This window comes from Pygoscelis adeliae, unplaced genomic scaffold, assembly GCF_000699105.1.
Source record: "Pygoscelis adeliae isolate BGI_AS28 unplaced genomic scaffold, ASM69910v1 Scaffold42, whole genome shotgun sequence".
NCBI classification, from domain to species: domain Eukaryota; kingdom Metazoa; phylum Chordata; class Aves; order Sphenisciformes; family Spheniscidae; genus Pygoscelis; species Pygoscelis adeliae.
In genome coordinates this window covers 810999-825046 of record NW_008824283.1, presented here as the reverse complement: position 1 = coordinate 825046, position 14048 = coordinate 810999, and the positions used below count along the sequence as shown (strand labels likewise).

Below are 14048 nucleotides of genomic sequence, written 5' to 3'. Positions count from 1 at the left end.
CCCCCCCCGCGCCTCGTTGCGCCCCCCGCCCCCCCCCGCCGCTGCGCCCAGCGGCCGAGACCCTGTCCCGTAATCTCCGGGCGATTTGGGAGAACCGGTTAAACACCTTCCATGGGGGAGAGAGGAGCCCGGCCCCCCGCCGCCTGCACCTTCCCCTCCCTGCCGGAGGCTGCTCCTCTCCTGAGGTAAAGAAAAAACCCTCCTGCCTTCCCCGACACCAGGACTCTTGCGAGGGAGGGGGGACACCGCGGGGGGCACCCCACTGAGAGCCGGGGCCTGGCGAGCCGAGCCTGCCTGCGCCGCCCGCCCCTGCCCCGCTGGATGCCGAGTCCCTGAGGAGGAAAAACACGTACACGCATATCCACCCGGCCTTTCAGCCAGGGGCTCGCTCGTCTGCAGGGAACCCACGTATCTCGGTGGAAGGAGGTGAGCCCCGCACCAGAAACCACCCTCCCAGCAGAAAATCTCCTTCCCCTTCCTCCTGCACAACTCGCTGTCCCCTCCCTTCCCCTTTCCCGAACGCTGAATGCTGATTTCTGAGATGAAAATCTTCCTCTTCGGACAGCCAGGACTCATATGAAGGACACGCAAATATTGGATCATAAATAAGAAGCGAGTCTGGCGAGCTTAGAAACCCAGCCCAAAAGGAGCAGCATCAAGAATCCACCCTTCTCCTGCACAACTCACTCCCCACCCAACACACACAGAATACTAATTTCCTGAGATAAGATCTTACCCCTTTAAACAACCACACACGCGCATACACACACACACACACACACACAGAGTGTATATTATTACTAAATATAATAGGTTAAACCCATCAGCACGGGAAAAAGCCTCTTCTGTAACTCAGTCCCCCTTTTCACCCTTCTGAATGCTGAGATCCTGAGGTAAATTTTTCCTTTACCCACAGCAAAGACTCTTTTTGAACAGGACACAAATATATATTAGATTATAGAGATGTATTAAATTATTCCAGATTTAAATCTATTTTTTGCTGCCAAGGGGTCGGGGGACCAGACGTCATTGTATATTTTTTTTTTCTTCCCTCTTAACTCATTTATGGGCGAGTCAAGGCTGCTGAGGAGGAAAAAAACAGGATAGTTAGAATCTCTTTATCCTTATTCCCCAGAAGCTTTTTCTCTCATTGCTGTGCATTTCCTTTAGAAAAAGGAAACCTCTTATTTTGTGAACCAAAGATTTATTTTTCCCTTCCTCCTAGCCAAAGGAAGGAAACGGACACAAATTGACACATTTAAATAGTTGAAGAGATCTACCTTTTGCAAAAAACAAACATCTTTATCCAAATCTGAAATAAATAGCGTGGAGGGAGAAACTGGAATATCTAGCTAAAAACAGGATACTTGCTAATCTCGCCTCAGAAGAGGACGAGGTAAACACTAAACATCAACTTGTTTTTACAGGGAGGATTCAAACCCTAAATATAATAAATGGGGGATTACGGGTTTGGAGTGTTAGTGCAAAACAACACTGGAAATAAGTCAGCTTTTCCAGTCAGATTTCATCCACATCTGCAGCCTCCACACCATCATCAAAATGCAACCCCCAGCCCTGCTGCTTTTATAAATAATAACACAGCTGCCAATGGCAGTAGTGCTGGGTCAGCTTGGCTCTTTCCTGCTCCAGCTGCCCATAATATTCAGGATGAGATTCTGGGGTCAGAAAAATCTAAAACTCAGCAACAGGAAAAGCAAGAGTCCCTAGAAAAACAGCAGCTTTCCCCTGGTCAAAGTCAGGAAGCAGGCATGCTCTCTGAACCTGAGAAAGCTAAAACTGAAGAAAATCAGGGCGATAATTCTTCAGAGAACGGCAATGGAAAGGAGAAAATAAGAATAGAATCGCCGGTGTTAACAGGATTTGATTATCAAGAGGCTTCGGGGCTAGGTACTTCGACGCAGCCCTTGACATCCACTGCATCTTCTCTGACTGGTTTTAGTAACTGGTCTGCAGCTATAGCTCCTTCTTCTTCTACAATAATCAATGAAGATGCAAGTTTTTTTCACCAGGGAGGGGTCCCTACTGCCTCAGCTAATAATGGTGCTCTGCTGTTTCAGAATTTTCCACATCACGTCAGCCCTGGCTTTGGTGGTAGCTTTTCCCCCCAAATTGGACCCCTCTCTCAACACCACCCTCATCACCCCCATTTTCAGCATCATCACAATCAGCATCAGCAACAGAGGAGGTCTCCTGCAAGTCCTCATCCACCTCCATTCACACATAGAAATGCTGCTTTTAATCAATTGCCTCATTTGGCTAATAATCTTAACAAGCCACCTTCTCCATGGAGCAGCTACCAAAGTCCATCGCCTACACCATCTTCATGGAGCCCTGGTGGCGGTGGATATGGTGGGTGGGGTGGGTCCCAAGGCCGAGACCACCGCAGGGGACTGAACGGAGGGATAACACCCCTGAACTCCATCTCGCCCTTAAAGAAGAATTTTGCAAGTAATCATATCCAGTTGCAGAAATATGCTCGACCCAGCTCAGCCTTTGCTCCAAAATCGTGGATGGAAGACAGTTTGAATAGAGCTGACAACATTTTTCCTTTTCAGGTGAGCACACTCTGTTATATCCATAAGACAAATAACACGTAAGTGCATTAAAATGCCCTAGAAAGGGTCGGGGGTTTGAACAGTACAGTCTGATTGAATGACTTCTATGCTTGCAACTAGAAGAAAAAAAAAAAGGCTAACTTAAAACGCCATAGTGTGAATTACGCTCTGAGCTGTGAATCATAGGGTTTTTTTTAATAGTGGTGGTCATACAAATATCTGTTGCCCACCAGACATCTGTATTAGCCAGTTTCCTTCAGCTTAATACTTACACACCTTCAGAAATAGCCGATGAACTAATTTAGTTGCAAGTAGCAAGTATATCTACAAAAAGGAGTAAGGAAAAAAGTGCTGCCTGATGAAGTATGAAAGATCTGAGGCCTTCTATTCTAATTCAAGAATGCACCACGTCTGAGAAAAAGTATTGAGTGACTGTATTTTGTTTTACAGTGTCATATGGACTTGTAGTGCAACATAATTTTTGTAGCATTTTTTGGAAACTTTGATTTTTTTTACGTGATGGTAATCAACGCAGTTTGCTTTCCTCAGTAATGGCAGCAAATTTTGGTTACAGGCCATTAAATCATCACCAAAAATAGATCTGGACGAGTTTCAGCTGGTGGTCTCCTATATTTTAATATGGCCTTATCCTGGCAGGTTGTCTGGCAGTTCAACCTCTCCTTCTAGGATGACTTTTTATGAATTTGAAAAGAACTGTATAATGTTGAACCTAATTTGCAGTAAAAATTAAAACAGAAGTACTCTTCATCTGACCACTAGTTAAATCTAGCTTTTATGTGCGTGTGTGCCTTTTGTAAACTCCTTTAGGGTGAATCCAAAAACCTAAGAGTTCTTTTACATTTAGTGGGTTGTTTTTCAAGATCTTCAAATGAGGGCAAAAGTAAAAATTTCAAAACGATTGCAGTATTTATAGCTGTGCTGTAAGAACCAGGGTGACCTACTTTAAAGTAACTTGAAAGATCTGTAGATAAAAACCGTGCAATATGTCTCATGTTATAAACCACCCTAAGGAAATAGAAATATATTTAATAATGACTTTGTGGATTCAGACATAGGAACAGTTCAGTTCTTCGTAAACTGTTCAGTTTCTGTTTGGTTTGCAGGGCCTGCCTATGCAGCCTTCTGACAACAGAGCAGCTGCTAGCAATAACTTTCCATTAGAGACCTTTTTTCTACTGCAGAGCTACTAGCTGGTTCAATATTGGGTAGAGCCCTTGTAAATTTAGAATGCATAGTAATAATTGATTTTAATGTCAGGATTTGTAATTAATATAATGAACCTGTGTCCAGCATACCAAAATTATACACTGAAACCATTAGAAAAAGGGACACAGCTGGAGTCGGTCTTTATTCAGCCTCGCTGCAGCCAGACTTGGCTCACAGTTTAATTCATTCTGTACCCTGACACGTAGCTGATGTTCAGAGTGACAGAATGAGATCAAGTGTGTCCTTGCTGCTGTGTATAAGGCCCAAATATATACGCAGCGATAGAAATGGGCTTGGTTTGACATCAAGGAAATTTCAGGAAATTGGCAAAGTCAACCTTGACTTCTGGGTTGTGTTCCAAACGTAAAATATCAGACACACGTATTTTGATCACAGTAAAGAAATAATTTTTGTGTAGCGTGTTGGTATCTGTTTACATAAACACTAAGATGAAGCTGTACATGTCAAGACCAAGTCTGACACTTCTTCATGCCAAGAAAAGGAAAGTGTTGGAGAGAAGTCCTTTCCAGTCTGTTACTATCACTTCTGTGAAGAAAAGGGCAGGGCAGCAAAACAGGACTTCAGCACTGCAGACCTAGAAAGATGCTGATTAATTTTGAAGCCATCTTGGACAACTGCTTTTTATAACTTTTTTTTGTAAAAAACCTTTAGCTCCTTTGGTCACTTAGTCATTTGTCTGTTGAAAGCATACTGAATTTTTGAATCGCTGGAAACAAATGATGTAAAATTTGACCTTTGGTGTCTTTTCATTTTTTCTTGATTATGCTGATTGTATGCCTGACTCAAAGCAGAAATAAGGAGTTTTGCTTATTGTATATTTGTGTTCATGCATATATATGTATATGAAGTATCCTTGATGATGCAATCGTGTACTGGACAAGGCTATTTTGTTACTGGAATCTTCTTAGATTCCTATTTAGGAAATAATTGAAAGCTGTCTTTGCTGCAGCAACATAATGGAGTAATTTGATATAACTATCCCTTTCATTTAATATTTATGTTTTGCTGCTTAAATCATTAACAAGTGTTGCTGCAGTCTAGTGAAAATTAGTTTCTTTAGAAGGCAAGATGTAAACCAGCAATTGCAAATATTTGGGGATCACTTTTTTTTTCTCACAGGTTGTCTCTACTCCAGAGCTTGGTGAAACACAGAAGTCTGTGTTTTGATGGAAATCTTAGGGTAACCAAGTGTAAGTGCTCGTTTCCTCTTCAGAGAGGACAACATTGCAAAATGTCCCTATAAGCCGCTAGTGTGAGCTACTGCTCACTTCAAATATTTCTGCCCGTGGCCCTTAGACGCTTGCGATGAAGTGGGCATTCCAAATGGTGCAGATAAAAGGAACATAGTGTGGTGATCTTGTTTGATAATCTTGCAATTTGATGATTGCTTGTTTGGTATTGAGAGCTGCATGCAAAACATTGTGCTTTTTGTTGTAAGTGTTTTTCATTTGGAATTCTGTCTCATAACATTTCAGAAGTAGCGTGTCTATAGGAACCTCTTGTTGCAGAGATGGAACGGGAAGCAAGGTCGGAGAAGACTGTTACCAGATCTGTTAATTAAATTGAGTTTTGATATTGTGCTTTAGCCACTGGGCAGGCTTCTCCCTTCAAAGATCTTTTGAAAAGAGAAAAGCCATTGTTCTTTGTGCGTTCATTTGAAAAGGAAATGGTCTCCAAACGAAAAAATGGTTCCTGAATGGAAAAAAAAAAAATAATTGAGTCTTCTGGATACAACAGCCTTCCCTGAGAATTAATGAATGAAAATGCTTTGACTGTGACTATTGCATCTTACAAAGTTACTGATTTTTTGAAATAATTCCTTCTACTTCTCTCCCAGCAGCACTGACAAACTAAGTGCTCAGTAATTGCATTTTACTGCAGCATTGCCCTCAAGATTGTTTTGGCTTTCCTTTTGCTGTGTACTTGCACTTCCTCATGAGAGTTGGAACATCCTGCCTGTTATGCACTGCATAAATCTTGCTTTGATAGGCATTTCCAGGTTTCCAGATCTCATCTTCAAATGTGTGACGATGTTTTTTAAATTGGTCTTTGAAGGCATGAGCAAGTTAAGCAATAGTGTTCAGCTTTCTGTAAAAATGCTTAAAAATAATTTGTGTTTCTTCCTGGAATCGGGCTTGAAAATAACTGCCCATTTCAAAGAATTTTGTACATGAGAGCAGTTCATTACATCCACTTGTTCAAAATGTTTTTTCCTTTCTTCTGCAGTGCTAGTTTCCAGGTATATAACTCCTTCCAAATCCATTGAGGGTCTGTGCCAGAGAGACTTTTTCTTCCCCCAGGCAGATGTGGAATGTTTGAGAAAACACATACGTGATTACAGAATGTATTTTAATTCTGGCTATATGTCATGATTTGTTTGCCCATAGAAATGGGTTGATTTAATAAGTGCATTAAACAAATTCATGGGGAACTGGAATTAAAAAATAACCTCTTGAATGCATTTGCCAATCTTCCCTCTTGAAGGAATTTTGCAAATAAGTTTCTTTACCATGCCTCTTTATTTTAATACTTGTTCTTTGTTTTTGAGGAACCTTTTCATAAATCATGATGGCTGGTTGCATAAAATGAGGCTACTTGTTTTGCAGAATTTTATTTTTGTTCTAGCAACAGCAATTATTCCAAGAAATTTCAAGATACCTTTTTAAAATAGAATAAATACTTGAAGTTGGATTTTTAGATGTCTGTTCACCCATTTTTCTGTAACTACATCAGCTGTGTAGTAATTAGTGTTTTGTATGCAGTTCCCCACAGCTACTGATCTGTGGAATTAGAAGCACTCTAATGTGGTACGACATGCACAAGTTAAGTACTGTGGAAGTTAACACTGTTCTTGTTTTATAAACTTACTACTGACGTTAATACTTCAGCTTTGGCCCTCCTGTGCGTTTTTGACCTCAGGGTTTCTTTTTAAAGAGAGCTTTTGTTAGAAGCTATTTGAATTATGTTTGTATTTTCTTAAGATTAAAAGGAGTACTCTTATTAAGCATTTTGCTTTGAAAATTGCATACTTAGCAGCCCAGCACAAAGATTGAGAACACAAGATATTGTGGAAAATAATTTCTAGAAGATACATAGAAAAACTTAATATAGAATCAGACATGCTGCTGGAAATTTTTATAAAGGTCTGTAATTTCTAACAAACAAACAAAAAAAGTTCAAGTTTGACTAAACCAGAAGTGCTCCCTCCCAAAAAACCTCCTATGTTATGCGTCACTTAACTTTTCCAGCTTTTTCTTATTGTTCCCTGGTAAAGCTATAAAAGATGATCAGGGCAGCATACAGCAACATCCTTTCAGGAAAAACCTGTTTATTCAGAGCCTTTAATTCACTGGATACTGGACTGGGAGCTGGAATACAGCATTTGCAGGGTGGTGGGAAAGAGGAGAAGCTTACCCAGAAGCATAATCAAGTCCAAATTTGCTTCGCAATTAAAAGAAAAATGTGGAACTTGTATTTAGTACCTACAATATTACCTCTCCCTACACCCTTTACTTTGCCTGAGACACAAGGCTTTTTAATTGTGGGAAATATATACAAGGTTGCAGCAAGTTTCAGGTTTCCCGTGCTATAATGAGAGTAGCAAATGTAGTTGTGAGTTTTCTAATTTTCACAAGTATTCTGGTTTGACAAAGATTTAAATGTATAAAATAAGCTGTGGTTTTACAACTACACCTACTCCATAAATACTGATTAATCACCTTCAATAAATTGCTTAATGCAGTGGCATACTTTGCATTATTATTGATGCCTCGGTCTTCAGAGAAATCGTATTTTATAAGATTAGGCACAGCCTTAGCTACCAGCAAGTACTTATACCTTGCCAGGCTTTACTTTTTGTACAGTTTGGCTTTTTAGCACTGGGAGGCCCATGGTGGGAAGCACTGAATAGAAACTCTCCGGTTCTGGGATCTTAATTGTTCAGGTGATGATAATGCTGTGGGTGCAGATTAAATATAATGAATCTACACTTTAATAGTTAAGTTAAATGTACATTTTTCTGATGTGCAAGAGAATTTAGGTATGGGATTTTTAAGTGCAAAGTATGATCTTCCTTTTTGGAATGAAATGTCTTCGGACTTTGAAAAATAAAATTGGAATAGGAATTAGAATTTAGTGATTTCATATTTACAAGTGGCTCCATTTTTTTACAAGACCTCTAAACATAAAATAATCTGTCTGGGTGCTAGTGGGGAAACCACTAGTCACAGAGGTGAAGTGGTTTGCCCATACTGTATGAATCCAATGACAAAGTTGTGACATGAAGCCCTGAGTTCTACTCTCTGCGCTTTAACAATGAGATTGCATTATTATGAGCACTCTACATACTTATAAATGATTTCTAGACAGTAGGAGAATCAATAATTTTATTTTTCTGTAGGCAGAGCTGGCTGGTGTATAGTTCAAAATGGTTGTGTGTGCTGTTGTAGAATATTTACAGTCTCGATAGCTTTCTCTTAACCAGATCTGCTAGTTGTCACCTCTTGTATATTATTGTGAAAACAATACTGCTTATTCAAAATTATGTTTAATGAATGTCTTTTGAAACGTTGGCTGACATTTTAAACATAGTCATTTATTAAGACTGCAGGTTGATTGATTTCTTTTTGGTTGGCTTTTTTTTTGTGGCCTTGTGTTCAACCTGATGTCTTTCTGCCTCTGTTCTGTTTCCCAAGGATAAATGTGTGTGCCCTTTAAGCCCTCTGATAAAGCAAAATTTTAGATGCCCTAAACAAACTCATGTAAAGCCAAGTTCTTGTGATCAACCTCGGTAAATAATATCAGGCTGTAGTTAACTTATTTTGTTACTGAAGTGTACATACTCTGCTTTATTCCAGAGTAGTCATTACCCCTATATCTTTTCTTTATAAATAAAAAAGTATACAGTAAGCAGTCCAGCTCCATGGAAAGCACTGTAACTTTGTGAACTGATCCATTAAAAACACCACCATATTGTTATTAATTCTCTCTACATGAAGTCTCTTGAAGAAAGCACCACTTTTCTCCTAAGTACAGCCTGGCTTATGTACTTCATAACTAATGTGTCTCTGAGAATAGCTTGCATCTAGTTGCCAGTTCATGATCAATATGTTGACTGTTACAGCTTTTTTGATGTTATGGAATTAAATGTAAAGTTTCACATTTCTTCAGCAATATGGCTACTACCACTAACCTGTCATCAGTCTTTATTTTTATGTTAGGTATATAATACATATATGTATTTCAGATATATGTGTTTCTGATAAAATGTGCTGGCCATGTTGGAAGTTAAGACTGGCAAAATTCGTGTTACTGTTTTCAAAGCAGTCTCAGAATCAAAGGCCTTTAAATTGTATAAAAATTCTAAAAAGCTACCAATGGTGACTTTCTGTAGTAGCGTGGACCTTGTTAGTATCAGGGCAAGTAGTCAACTACGTTAATGGAGTTCTTTTATAATAAGCACTGTGCAAACCTCTGAACCAGTTCAGCATGACATTTTGGCTGGTCTTTATTTAGGACACGTGACTGACATCTTTTCATAGGATAGATGTATACAGGTTTACTTATATACCAAGTTCTTTAATTACTCTGCGTTTCCAAAGAGGTGGACTGCTGCATTAGTTTCAGGAATATATCCAAATTCAGTGTAACAGTAGTAGTGGCTCTTAATGTGCTTAACATGGTTTGCTATCTTCTAATAAGCAGAGGCATGGAAGAGCGAACTGTTTCAAACAACCCAGGAACAAGGCTCATCTTCCCAAGGGTGTTGAGGCTGGGGCAGTTCAGCACCATGAATTGACAATGATGGTTAGATATGCTGTAAGCACAGAGGCCTTTTGTTGGAAAGATAGACAAGAAATAGATAGTAACACATCAGCATTTTGAGGGTGCTGTAGCCTATGGCTGTCTTCTCCATTGCTATGACAAGTTACTGGAACTGCTGGAAAGCGTGAGTATGAATGTGGGCCGTATTTTAGCCAGTCCTCCTTTTTATGTGATTGCTAATAGCTGCACGTAGGAATATGACCAGTTAATCTTTTGTATCATTGTGCAGTGTTGTGTTTTAAAATGTTTGCAGCATGATTAGAAGCTTACGGACCTTATACTACAAAAGTGACAGCTAGCTGGTTCACTCAGAAGGGCAAAACTATAAACACCTCGCCACAAAAAGCTTCCATTGGAGAACGTGGTGTCCCTGTCAGCTAACCAGTTCAATTCCATTTTTTTCCTCAAATGTTTAAACTCTGTTCTCAATATTAAAAGACTTACCATTGCAGCAAAACCCTCTGTTTCTATAGCTCAACCCAACCCAACACTGACGTTTTAGAGACAAGAGGTTATCTTCGGGCTCATGTACTCCAGCGCATACATAGCTCAATAAACTAGAAATTACTCAGCTTGGGTTTCTCCCTTTGTGTCTCTCAGACAACTGAAATGTTAAGTGCCACAAATTCAACAAAGACTTGGAACTACTGAGGTTCTGCACTTTGTGAAATAAGAATTTTGTAGCTGCTCATGGGTTGGACTTGAGGTAATTCCACACAGAGAAACACAATACAGTATGAGAGCCAGAATGGAAGAAGGAGTAGCTACTGAGGGATGTCAGGTTTTCAGAAAATTCTCCCACCTGTATTTTGGCTATTTTTGTCCTGTGTGAGGACTGCTGAAAATGTAGAGATTGTCTTCTAGCATCCATTCCTGAGTTACACAGCCGTTAGATCCTAATGGGTCCAGCATGCAGACACAAGGACTTTTACTCAATCCTGCTACAGTATTTTAGTGTAACTAGAGTTTGAAATAGTTATGAACTAGTAATGTATAAACCAAAACAATAAACTAAATGCAGCTAGGAAAGGAAGAAACCAGTAGGAAATATGTGGAAGTAAAACACAGAATTTAAGAATTTAAGTGCTCATGATAGTTTCTCTAAGGTGCCTCAATTACCTTGTAATATAAATGATCAAGGAAATAAATACTGTGGAGAGATAGGGCAGCGCTATGCATTTTATAGCAAATTTGATATTGGGCTAGACTAATAAAGCAAATGGTTCCAAACTCAGATCTTTCTAATCCTATTTGAAATGCAGCACATCCGGGTAGAAACACTTCACCTGTTCTCTGTCAGTAATAAACTGTTCTGAAGAGAGGAAAAATATCAGAACATTTCATTGAAAAATAGTGGTTTTTAGTGGTCAGAATGTAACTTATGAACTTGGAAATGGATCAGGACTCTAGGAGCTAGTGGATTCCTGCTCTTAAAATAGTATTAGGTGTTTAAAGTCCAAGATGACTGATCATTGTCTGATCTAAAGAATGCCTCTTGCAACGCTGCAATCAATACTGCTTTAGCACTTCATCACTGGAAGTAAAGGACATTATAACTTGAAACAAAACAGTGTGTGCAATACTGTTTTTTACTTTACCATTGGTTTTAAAAATTATCAAAGCTGGATCTGTGTGCTTTGGAGAAATTTCAGCTTCACAGCTAGAGTTAGGAACAAAAAACCCCCCATACTCACTGCTGTAATAATGATAGTTGTAGAGAAGCAGTTTAGAGCAAGCGTCTGTCTTGAATTGCTCACGTTTTGCTTTCTTATTTGAATGGGTACTTTCCATGCTTGATCCCAGGTCAGAGGTGAATCTCTTAGAACATGAATGAAATAAAATCTTTAGAACTGATGTTAGAGCTCTTGGACACAGAAAAATTAAATTCAAAGTGGGTTAATATAATTGTATAAAATTCTATCTAGGTGTTTCTACAAATGTCCAAATGTATGAATACATAGATAACGTGGATAGGTGAATAATTTTGGTAATGAGAGTGATTTTTTGCCTCCATTAGTGACCTTTTATGATACCGCAAAGATTTCAAAGTTTATATATAATTTCAGTTATTCTCAATTTGCTAATTAAAATAATGTAGTGCCAGGATATTTTATAGCATCAGAGTCATAAGATGTGGACTTTGTTGTTTTAGTTGGGAAAGTCTGAACCATACATGTGTTAAATGATGGCTTTGGTTAATATGAAGGAGAAATATTTGGTAAGTATACTTCAAATGGCTTGAGATAATGAAACAGTAAGGTACATGAGACATCTTGCCTCCCATTTGTTGAGTCCTCCTTCAATTCTAGTAATGCTTGGAATACCAAACTTGTGAATTCAGGGAATTAAAGATTAGAGCAAAGTTGTCACTGAGTAAACCAGACTGTTTGGAACACTACTGCTTGTATGGAATACTTTGTAATTATGCAGAATTTGAAGTGGCTGTGCAGAATTAGATTATTTCAGTTGTTGAGGTAGTAGTTTAGGTGAAGGAAATTGTGTGTTTCTGGAATTTAGATTTTCTTAAATTTGGGCTGAAATACCTACTTTATGATTTCTCCTTGCAATTCTGTCTCCCAGGATATGATCTTTACTTCCTAACTGTGAAATTATTTTTAACAAAGTTTAACTGTATAGCAAGGAATACAAACTAAATATTGAATCGGGGTTCTTAAATGATTGGTTATGATAAATATAGATCAGATTCATAAATTTTCCTCCATCAGACTGACCTTAGTGGTGTATGTGTTTTTCCTTAATTCTGCTGTAGTAACGTAGAACAAAACAGAAGTTTTTATGTTTCAGATGGTCTTGTTTAACACTGTGTGTTGCCTAAACTGGCTTTGTTTGTATTTGCTTGCAGGATCGCACAAGGACTTTTGACATGCATTCACTGGAGAACTCGCTAATTGACATAATGAGAGCTGAAAATGATTCACTGAAAGGTAAATTTAGAAAGAGACTATTTCCTGCAGTAAATAATTGGGAAGACTGCTTACTTAGAATAAGAAACTTCAGTTTTGTTTAGGAAAAGTACAGTTACGTTGTGCACCTAATGCAGGTCAGTCAGCTTGGGTAGGCCACCTTTTTTTCAGTTGTCTCTAGATGAAGCTATTGCAACACATGACCACTTGAGTGTGTTTTGTCTTTATACAAAACAATGCGAAACACAAACATAAGCTGATCTTTTGTGTAAGTTGCCAGTGTTGTTTTTAATAGATACAATGTGTGCAGCCTGTAAAAATGATCAACTTGAGGAATCTTGTGCAGCTCGGTGAGACATAACTTTTTGCTTAATGGTGTTTTCCTGTTGAAGTCATAGTTCTTTCTGTCTTGGGGATGAATGAGGTTTATCTATGTCATTTTGAGAAAAACACTGAGTATTTAATCACAATTTTTTTTAGTTCTTTACCTCTCTTTTTGTTGCTGCCTTGAATTGCAGAATTATTTGTACCATTGGGAAAGGAAAAGGGGGGTTGAACTGACTTGCAGTTGGGATTTATCTTTTTTTTTGGCAAAGGTAATCTTTCTTTGAAAATACCTCAACTTACAAAGTATTCAAAGCATTGTCTACATATTTTATCTAAACCTGAATAGAAACTGCTTATGGTATACAATTCAGAAGTCTAGTTTCTTATTCTTTATAATGAGTAATCTGTTTCAGTTCGACGGTGACTTGTATAAGTAAAAGTAGTCAAACTCTTATGCTCATTATCTAAGCATTCAGTTTTGTTACCAGTCATGAGACCACTAAAAAAAACAAACCTGCATTTGTGGTTTCTGAAAGTAAATTTCTTTCAGTATCAAGGCTTGTGGTGTTAATGAACTCTGACTTGTTTTAAAAGTGATTCTTGTTCAGAAGACCAACCTTTGATAAAGTGGCAATAGCTTGCATTTGTTGCATTCACCATGGTCTCAAATGCAGCTTGCGTTTGACATCCCCAGTACTGTGCAGCAATTCAGGGAGATGAGAAACACCAAGAAATACACTTTTGTATTGAAATGACAAGGAGAGCTTGATGTACATAAAAGTAATGCCAAATGAATTAAAAACCCAAAATACATTCCCTCCTTATGTGGTGGGGGCCGGGCTTTTATTCATGACAAGTAGTAGTAGAATCATAGAATCATTAAGGTTGGAAGAGACCTCCAAGATCATCGAGTCCAACCATCAACCCAATACCACCATGCCTACTAAACCATGTCCCTAAGCGCCTCATCTACCCGTCTTTTAAATACTTCCAGGGATGGCAACTCAACCACTTCCCTGGGCAGCCTGTTCCAATGTTTAACTACTCTTTCAGTAAAGAAATTTTTCCTCACATCCAATCTAAACCTCCCCTGGCACAACTTGAGGCCATTTCCTCTCGTCCTATCGCCAGTTACTTGGGAGAAGAGACC

The 14048-nt window shown here is 38.7% G+C and overlaps 1 protein-coding gene across 1 annotated transcript in view; it reads left to right on the top strand.

The window, feature by feature from the left end:
- The first annotated feature begins 122 nt into the window (after nt 1-122).
- Nucleotides 123-14048, top strand: part of CPEB4 (cytoplasmic polyadenylation element binding protein 4) — a 45158-nt gene continuing 31232 nt past the window's right edge. The window contains exons 1-2 of the mRNA XM_009318473.1: nt 123-2576; nt 12511-12592. Of these exons, the coding sequence (XP_009316748.1) occupies nt 1455-2576; nt 12511-12592 (1204 nt within the window). The 5' untranslated portion in view covers nt 123-1454. The remainder of the gene's footprint in view (nt 2577-12510; nt 12593-14048) is intronic.